The sequence below is a fragment of the Arabidopsis lyrata genome (assembly GCF_000004255.2).
Source record: "Arabidopsis lyrata subsp. lyrata unplaced genomic scaffold ARALYscaffold_1, whole genome shotgun sequence".
Classification (NCBI taxonomy): domain Eukaryota; kingdom Viridiplantae; phylum Streptophyta; class Magnoliopsida; order Brassicales; family Brassicaceae; genus Arabidopsis; species Arabidopsis lyrata.
In genome coordinates, this window is record NW_003302555.1 from 25,683,841 (window position 1) to 25,692,242 (window position 8,402).

General features: G+C 38.1%; 4 protein-coding genes across 5 annotated transcripts in view; 3 read left to right on the plus strand and 1 right to left on the minus strand.

Annotated features, from left to right (window-relative positions):
* Positions 1-627, plus strand: part of LOC110224456 — a gene marked incomplete at its 3' end in the record, with an annotated part of 8,793 nt that extends 8,166 nt beyond the window's left edge. The window contains exon 3 of the mRNA XM_021010533.1: positions 1-627. Coding sequence (XP_020866192.1) covers positions 1-627 — 627 coding nt within the window.
* A 579-nt stretch (positions 628-1,206) lies between these two features.
* Positions 1,207-2,207, plus strand: LOC110224457. Its single transcript, XM_021010534.1, has 3 exons — positions 1,207-1,481; positions 1,559-2,073; positions 2,142-2,207. Exons 1-3 carry the CDS (start codon positions 1,277-1,279, stop codon positions 2,205-2,207), a joined length of 786 nt encoding a protein of 261 aa, XP_020866193.1. The 5' UTR covers positions 1,207-1,276.
* LOC110224648 (uncharacterized protein At4g04775-like) lies at positions 2,070-3,525 on the minus strand. The gene is made up of 2 exons (XM_021011097.1): positions 3,003-3,525; positions 2,070-2,926 (listed from the first exon to the last, which is right to left on the minus strand). Exons 1-2 carry the CDS (start codon positions 3,174-3,176, stop codon positions 2,636-2,638), a joined length of 465 nt encoding a protein of 154 aa, XP_020866756.1. The 5' UTR covers positions 3,177-3,525; the 3' UTR covers positions 2,070-2,635.
* A 1,677-nt stretch (positions 3,526-5,202) lies between these two features.
* On the plus strand, positions 5,203-6,908 carry LOC9330257. 2 transcript variants are annotated; one of them, XM_021011086.1, is made up of 5 exons: positions 5,203-5,418; positions 5,551-5,606; positions 5,694-6,119; positions 6,202-6,433; positions 6,552-6,908. In XM_021011086.1, exons 3-4 carry the CDS (start codon positions 5,787-5,789, stop codon positions 6,415-6,417), a joined length of 549 nt encoding a protein of 182 aa, XP_020866745.1. In that variant the 5' UTR covers positions 5,203-5,418; positions 5,551-5,606; positions 5,694-5,786; the 3' UTR covers positions 6,418-6,433; positions 6,552-6,908. The 2 variants fall into 2 exon arrangements, with proteins under 2 accessions (XP_020866745.1, XP_020866744.1); XM_021011085.1 differs by lacking the exon at positions 5,551-5,606.
* The last annotated feature ends 1,494 nt before the right edge of the window (positions 6,909-8,402 follow it).

Here is an 8,402-nt window from a genome sequence, read left to right on the forward strand (position 1 = left end):
CCTGAAGCTAATGACAGAGATGAATTTCACATGGAAGAGATGCTAAGGGAGTGGACCGACGAACCACCAATCCGCCACGATGTGTACCCGGAGAGTGAGAATGAAGAAAACGACGACGAACCTGGAAGATTTGATACACATGTAAGGCGTGGTGATGGCCATTTGTACTCGAAGCAGAGTTTCTTCAGTGGAGTTGCATTCAAAGAGGCGGTTGTTGATTACGCTCTCAGAACCGGATGCAATCTGAAGCAGTACAGGTATGATAGTGATAAGATTGGATTCAAATGTGTTGGAAATGATGGTAAGGAGGATGGAGCTCGGTGTGAATGGCAAGTTTATGCGGCAATACTTCCGAAGGATCAAATGTGGAAGATTAGGAAATTCATTGACAAACATAGCTGTATCCCAAATGGAGAATGTGAGATGTTTAAGGTGCCTCATATAGCTAGGTTGTTTGTCGACAAGATTAGGGATAATCCCGAGTTCTACATGCCGGCAAAGATTGAAGAAATCATCTTGGAACAATGGAAGATTAGTGTGACTAGGAATCAATGTCAGTCTGCGAGGAAGAAAGCGTTACAGTGGATTGAGAAGGAATATGATGATCAATTTGCAAGGCTAAGGGACTATGCGACTGAGATTGTAGATTCAAACAAGGAGTCACATGTTGAGGTAGATTGTCTGACGACTGATGATGGTAAAGACATCTTTAATAGGTTCTATGTTTGTTTTGACAGCCTTAGAAGAACATGGAAGGATTCTTGTAGGCCTCTGATAGGTATTGATGGCTGTTTTCTAAAGAATAAGGTTAAGGGACAGTTACTGGTAGCATTAGGTAGGGATGCTAACAATAGGATCTATCCTATAGCTTGGGGTGTGGTTAAGGTAGAAAAACACAGACAATTGGGTTTGGTTTGTGAAGCTGTTGAAAGAGGACTTGGGTTTAAGCAATGGTGAAGGGTTCATCATGATGTCTGATAGACAAAAGGTAACTGCTCTTGTCTTTTGTTGTTTTGTTTTGTCATTTCACTCATGTCTTAGCTAATGTTTGTTTTTTTTGTTTCAGGGTTTAATCAAAGCTGTTCAGCTTGAGTTACCTAATATAGAGCATCGGATGTGTGTCCAACACATCTATGGGAACTTAAAGAAGACTCATGGTAGTAAAACCAGGATAAAGCCACTGCTCTGGGATTTAGCTTGGGCCTATAATGAAAAAGATTTTAAGCAGCACTTGGAGAAGATATTCTGCTATGACAGTGTTATCTACAATGATGTGATGAAAACAAATCCAAGGAGTTGGTCCAGGGCATTCCAGAAAGTAGGCAGCTTCTGTGAGGATGTTGACAACAACTCAGTGGAGTCTTTCAATGGATCTTTGAACAAGGCAAGAGAGAAGCCATTTGTTGCAATGTTAGAGACTATCAGAAGAATGGCCATGGTAAGGATTGCCAAAAGGTCTGTAGAATCCCATACTCACACAGGTAAGCTTCTCTCTTAATCTCTGTTGTTTACTTAATCTTTGTTGTTTACTTGACAGCTTTTATATCTTTTTTTGCAGGTGCATGTACACCTTATGTTGCCAAGTTTCTAGCTGGTGAACACAAGCTCGCTTCTACTGCCAAAGTATCTACAAGCACCAATGGAATGTATGAAGTGAGGCATGGTTCTGATTATCACCGAGTAGACTTAAAGGCATACACTTGTACATGCAGGAAGTGGCAGATCTGTGGCATCCCGTGTGAGCATGCATATGGAGTCATTCTCTACAAGAAGCTTGAACCTGAGAACTTTGTGTGTCAATGGTTCAGGACAGCAATGTGGAAAAGAAACTACACGGATGGCGTCTGTCCACAAAGAGGACCTAAGTTCTGGCCTAAGAGTCATAGGCCTAGAGTCCATGTGCCTGAGTCAGCAGAAGGAGAAGACAACAAGATGACAAAAGCTGAGAAAAAAAGGAAAAAGGGTTTGAATGAGTCTCCTAGTAAGAAGCAGCCAAAGGCAAAGAAAAGAATCATGCATTGTCGTGTTTGTGGGCAAGCTGATCACAATTCAAGATACCATGCTAAAGATAAGGTATGTGAGATTCTTGTTGTGTTTGTGGCATTTGTTGGATTATACTAACACTTGATGTAATTTTGCAGGCTTCTCATTTTGTCTCGCAGCCTTCTCAACCTGAACCAAGTCAAGGTTCACTCACTCAAGCTTGATCCAAGGAGTAGAAGACTGTCATAGGGTAGAAGAACTAGGGTACTTATATTGTGGTTGTCTCATTGTAATTTTCGACCACATTGTTTCTACGGCTAAATGGATGTTTTGTTTCTACGGCTAAATGGATGTTTAGGATGAATGCTATTTTGAATGTTATCCGGATTCCTCTTTTTCTTTAACTTATTTTGATCAAAATGGCTAATTGGATGTTCTTTTTCTTTAACAAAAGAACAAACAAGATTACTAAATGCATTCTCTTACACATAAATCAAACAAGAGTACAAACATGATCATATTACAAAGACAAAGACATAATTCTCTTACACACTAGTCCACCAAAAGTAGAAACATAAATCCAATCATGATCATATTACAAAGACAAAGACATAAGATATTAGAAAGCTTGGGTTTACATTCATCGGATCATTCATCCTACAAGTTTGGTGAATCCAATCATAATCATACACCCTAACACTACTACAATCATCATCTTCTTATTGCTTGTTTTGGCTTCAGACAAAGCATCTTCCACCTTCTCAAATAACTCCTTCTCTATCTTCATTTGGACATTCTCGGAAACCTTCTTATCAAACTCTAACCTCTCTGTTCTAAGCTCTTTCAACTCCAGCTCAAGTTCACAATTCTTTCCTCTCAATGTCTCTAACTCATTGAGCAAGGCTTCATCAACCCATTTGAAAGTGTGATCATCGTTCCTTAGCTAGATATGAACAGTGATCTTTCAATATTAGAAGAATCTAAAACATGAAAACAGAGGAAATAGAGATTGACATTACCCTATGTTTTGCAGCAAAACCGCAACGAAAGTATCTCCGGTAAGGATTCGGATCGGATTTAGAAATCAATGCCACGATTCCTTCTCCGCACCAGCAGCTCTTTGGCACTCCGACCACTCTTCCTCTTCCACGAGGACCTGTAGAACCCGTCGAACTCGATGATAGATTGCTCATCTTCAAACTCAAATTCGGGTTTTCAAAGAGAAATCGGATTTTAGGGTTCTTGAGTTTTGAATTTGGGGATTTTGAATTTGGGAATTGGGGATTTTTTTGTTTGGTTACGACAATGGGTCGGGATGTCGGGTTATAATAAGGAAACCGGTCTGTTTTTTGGTTTGGTTACGACCCATACATGGTTTCGTGTCGGGTTTACACATCAAACCGACGTAACCACGAATCGGGGAGATTAAGATATCGAACTTCCAATTAGGGGGGAAATAAGTGTTTAACTTCCGTTTCATGGACATATAGACAGAGGTCAAAGAACGGGCTCTATCTGGCGTGATACGATAGTTCTCGGGGGGAAATAAACCGTTTTTCCGTATATATTATATAAAAGTTTATTTAGATTGGACCAAAGAGAAATTTCTTACTTCTTTCTCTCTCTTGTTATGCATTTCATTTTCTAATAAGTTATAATATTTAAAATGAGATCTAAATACTTTTTCGAATATCTTTCCCCAACACCACAATGGCACAATATGAATTTTCTTTCTTTTGACTCACTGCTTACGTCTTAATCATAAAACAGTTTTAATTTCAATTTAATTGTAAGTTGGAGGACTTGGGCTTTGACCCATCACTTTTAAGCCCACGTTTGGCTTTTTCCTTTTATTGGAAAGATGGTTGAAAAAAAAGTTGGGTGAACGACCTGTGTCCCCCCACGAAATTTTATACATAATAATACAGATTTTGGGTCTCGTCTCCAGTCCACATAAATCGAAAGTTAAACTCCAGTTTCCCTCTAAATTAAAAATTCGAGACCTCAGTCTCCATAAATTCAAATTTCGTGGTTTATCATTGGTTTACAGTGCCAAACCCGATGTCAAACCAAAACCCAGAATAATAAACCGATTTGAAACCCAATTCGAGTTATCCCAACCCGAAATAAATACCGTTTGTAAGAATCCCCAATTGAGAAATCTTAGAACCCTAATTTGTCAGATTCAAAGCTATTCCTCTCTGTATCTCCCTTCGCAAAACGCAGATCCAACGAAATGAGTTCTGAGAAATTCAGATAAACAATGAAAATCCCTAAAGTGGTTCAAGAAGTTCAAGCAGCTAACTCGAAGAAACCCGATTGGGAAATGAAGAAAGACAATGCTCTTAAACGCAAAGCAGAGATCCTCAATAAATTTGCCCCACTCAAAGGATTTTATAATCTCTCTGCAACTCCTAAGATAACAAAAGCAACAAAAAGATCTTAACTTTGATACCATTTGATCACATTAGATTAGTGTACAAGCACTATCAAATCTCTAGAGATGTCTTCAATCTTAGGCACAGTGATAATCAATTCTCCATCACCGTCGCAATCCACGGTCACGAGATCAGGCCTGGTTGATTCCGGTAGCCTAAAACGCCACACGTCAAGCTCAAGCTCATCAAGCGACAAACCAAGAGACGAAGAACCATTGGTTCTCACCAGAATCTTGACCACACCAGGATGAATCTCAACCATGTAAGCTCCCACACCTCCTCCTCCACCACCATCCGTTTCCGCGACGAACCTGAAGCAATCATGACTCTCTTCAACTGCCACGTCAGCTTCTGACTTCAAGGGCCTGAGTCAATCGATCAATCTGGTTCCTTACTTGCATTCTCTAACGCTGCAAATCAAGCTTCGGTTCATAAAGAATGGAGGACAAACGAAATCGAAGAGGAAGAAGAGAAAAATCGAAATTGGGTTTCAAGTCGGTTTATTATTCTGGGTTTTGGTTTGGTATCGGGTTCGGCACAGTAAACCAATGATAAACCACGAAATTTGAATTTATGGAGACTGAGGTCTCGAACTTTCAATTTAGGGGAAAACTGGAGTTTAACTTTCGTTTTGTGTGGATTGAAGACGAGACCCGAAATCTGTGTTGTTATAGTACTATATGAAACTTCGTGGGAGGGAAACAGGTCGTTCACCCAAAAAAGTTAAATGCAAAGTTAGACATACATATCTTACGCTGGTCATTAGCGCAGGTGATTCCACCTTCATCCCCCTCATTTTTTTTCTCTTTCTCTCCCATTAGGCTCGATCCCTTTGTGTCTGTACCAATCTCTTATCCTCTCTTATTCAAAGAACCTCTTCTTCAATGGACTTTCTCTGAAAACTCAAAGCAAACCGAGCTTAAAAATAATGGCGATGTCTCATCTCTTCCTTTCTTCACCTCGACCTTCACTGGCTCTGCGACTACACTCGACCCAGGTAACGATATCTCTCTCTCTCTTCTCTTCTACCAAATCTTCAAAATAGCTCCTCCACCCAGTAAAAAGCTTGTAACTTTTCACTATTTCTTCTATGGGTCTTTGGATTAATGTCGAAAAATTTCACCTTTAGGCATATACTTATCAGTAAATTGGATCAGTTTCAATCAACAGAATCGTGACTTAGAGGTTCACAAACTCTTATTGGATCCATTAACCATGTAAATTACGAATCTTTCGTTAGGCATATAGCAAAATTACTGTTTTGTTTTGCAGTTCACGTTGAGCTGCAATAAAGATTGTACCTTTAAGTGTGCAAATGAAGCTAAAGTATCAAAGAGATCATTCCTCCTCTGTCGTGCAATTCATATGGAATCTGGACATTCAGGGGAACAACCAAAGAAGCTTAATTTCGATAATCTGTTGAGGAAAACTAAACATGTTTGGGATAATTCTCCACAACCGGTCAAGGAATTCCCTTGGAATAGAGCATTTGAAAACTTTATACAGCTTGTTCTTGATCTCGCTATATCAGTCGTTAAGTTCTTGTTCGTTCCTATATTGGCGGTTTCTTCCATTAGTGAAATGTCTTATTGTGCTCATGAGAGGAAACTTGCTTTAGTCCCGTTTCCGTTAGTCATCGGTATGGTTGTTGCTGGCATTCTACAAGAAACCGCTTTGAAGATCTCTCCTCGTCTTAAGGTAGTAGAAAAGAGAAATCTTTATCTTATAGATTGTTGTGATAGTTTTAAAATTCGTTTTGAAGAAGATTTTGTTCTTGCAGGAAGCGGAAGTACCGTGGCATTTGATAGCTATGATGATGTTCTTCACTCTGATTAAGCTTCCTGGACCGTACTATCCATATTGGGGACGTTTATTTGTTCCTCATTTTGCAAATGGAGTATTGTTTAGAGCACTTTGGTCCATGTTCTTTTGGTATAAGAAGACTAGAAACACATCAGGAAATACTCTGCAGAATCACAGTTTGGAAACAAAATGAGCATCTTCATCTAAAGGTACACTAAATTTGGTTAGATAGCTTTGTCAAATGAGCACATAACAAAATGGAAAATGTTGTTTAGATATGACTTTAGTTGATCGATTTATGCATCTCATCAGTTGTTTCTTTTGTAGGATGGTGGTTTTTTTGGTGCCTAGTGGTCATTATGATTAGTTTCGGGGATTATCTGGAACCCTCGCGGATTAGTGTTCGGGCATAGATAGGAGCTTTCTTCTTATTTTTTTTCTCTCTTCAATCTCAGAGAAGTTGAGGTCAATGAGTTAACAACATCTTTTAGGCCATAGAATTGTTTTGTTTTGTGTTCCTTCTTTGGAAGATTGTCACAGTTCTTGTGAAAACCGTTGTTATTTGGGTATGTATTTGTATCTTGAGTTTTTGTTTTTGGTCTTGACAAAATTTTATAAGAAACCAACCCTTGATTTCACAATTGTTGACTGTGTAGAAGTTAGTAGGCCTCGACTGTTTGGTTACGGTTTATGCAGTGTTTGTAACTGTATCCATAAATTTAAACATTTTAAGCAAACAAAAAATTCAATTGTATGCAACTTTAGAACGCTCTCCATAATGAAAACTCGTGTTTGACGTTTGTTAAAGCATTTTACGAAAAGCCTGACAAAGTTTCAAGTTCAATGCTACAGAAATGGGGACGTTGTAAAATTAACGAAGTTCTTATTAATCTCTAGCTATAACGTCGTCGTTTATAGTCTTTAGAAAAGCAAACTGTGTCGGTTCCCAATTGAGTTTGTGTTTATTTATTTTTTTGAATGTAATGTTAAATTATATTCAAAGAAAAATAAACGTTTTTAAAACTAGTGCGACTTGCGTTTGAAAGAAATTAACTTCTTGTGACATTTTAATATGTCGATTTTAAACGCAACATGGTGCAAAGTGTAATGGCGTAAGATAAATGTTTATTCACAGACATTTACGTATTATGTATTCATATAGACAAATGGTGAATATATTGTAGTTACATTTTTGTGTGCAACCATGCATCTCTTAATTATTATTATTGTCAAAATATTTTAACTAATAGTTCCAGAGACCGTCACAGAGAGTAGTGCCGCGACCCATGGCCCAAACGTGATGTGATCAATACCCAAGTGAGGAAACCCATTCTAGTCGGCGGAGAGGATTCGAATCAACCTCGAGGAGATTGAACTGATGGACTCGAGCAGAGAGCCAGAGATCAAGGGTTACACAACGAGTCTGATTTACAAGGAATCGATGAGAGCATGTGAGCCCGCAAAAGAAGGAACCATTAAGATGTAATGATGAAGATATAAAGAGCAAGCTAGCTTTAGAAGGAGAAATGTGGATCGAATTTTTGACCTAATCACTTAGTCTAGTAGAGAGTTCTTTGTTAACACATCTCCTTTAAAGTATCATTGGACTCTAGTTCCCATATTATTTTCATTTAATACAAATCTAGGTTTATAATTTCTTTCCAAAAATTGAAGAAAATGACTCGGAGCAATTAAGAGAGAGTAGCATACTACATCACCAACGAGTTCTTAGGGAGAACAAAATCGAGTGAAAGGTCTCCACATCTTAGAAGGTTACAAGAACTTTATTAAGTAACCGAAAGTTATACTATTTTGTCTATTTGGAGACTGTGAGCCCCTAATCTTCCAATAAGCAATGGGAAAAAGATATGAAGAAATGCAATAAAAAAAAGTGAACAACACGACAAAAAAAGAATAATACATGGCAGTTAGTTTCACTACCAAACGGACACGATCGTGTGAAGTGGGTGTACAAAACAAATTTTAAAACAAAAACTTTAAAGGAGATGAAGATATAAAGAAAAATTGGTGGCAAACATATATATAGTCAAAGAACCATAATCAAATAAGATGAGGTATTCCCTTATGTTGCTTGTCTTGAAACAAATTTAGATACTCTTTTTGATATTAGTGATGATATCATCAAAAAAAATGTGTTGATAAAAAAAAATTAAGAGC

Coding starts and splice junctions, on each gene's coding strand:
- LOC110224457 (XM_021010534.1), top strand. CDS start 1,277: ATGAAAACAAATCCAAGGAGTTGGTCCAGGGCATTCCAGAAAGTAGGC. Junction 1,482..1,558: donor AGAATCCCATACTCACACAG/GTAAGCTTCTCT, acceptor CTTTTTTTGCAG/GTGCATGTACACCTTATGTT. Junction 2,074..2,141: donor GATACCATGCTAAAGATAAG/GTATGTGAGATT, acceptor GTAATTTTGCAG/GCTTCTCATTTTGTCTCGCA.
- LOC110224648 (XM_021011097.1), bottom strand. CDS start 3,176: ATGAGCAATCTATCATCGAGTTCGACGGGTTCTACAGGTCCTCGTGGA. Junction 2,927..3,002: donor GTTTTGCTGCAAAACATAGG/GTAATGTCAATC, acceptor GTTCATATCTAG/CTAAGGAACGATGATCACAC.
- LOC9330257 (XM_021011085.1), top strand. CDS start 5,350: ATGGCGATGTCTCATCTCTTCCTTTCTTCACCTCGACCTTCACTGGCT. Junction 5,419..5,693: donor TGCGACTACACTCGACCCAG/GTAACGATATCT, acceptor TTTGTTTTGCAG/TTCACGTTGAGCTGCAATAA. Junction 6,120..6,201: donor AGATCTCTCCTCGTCTTAAG/GTAGTAGAAAAG, acceptor TTGTTCTTGCAG/GAAGCGGAAGTACCGTGGCA.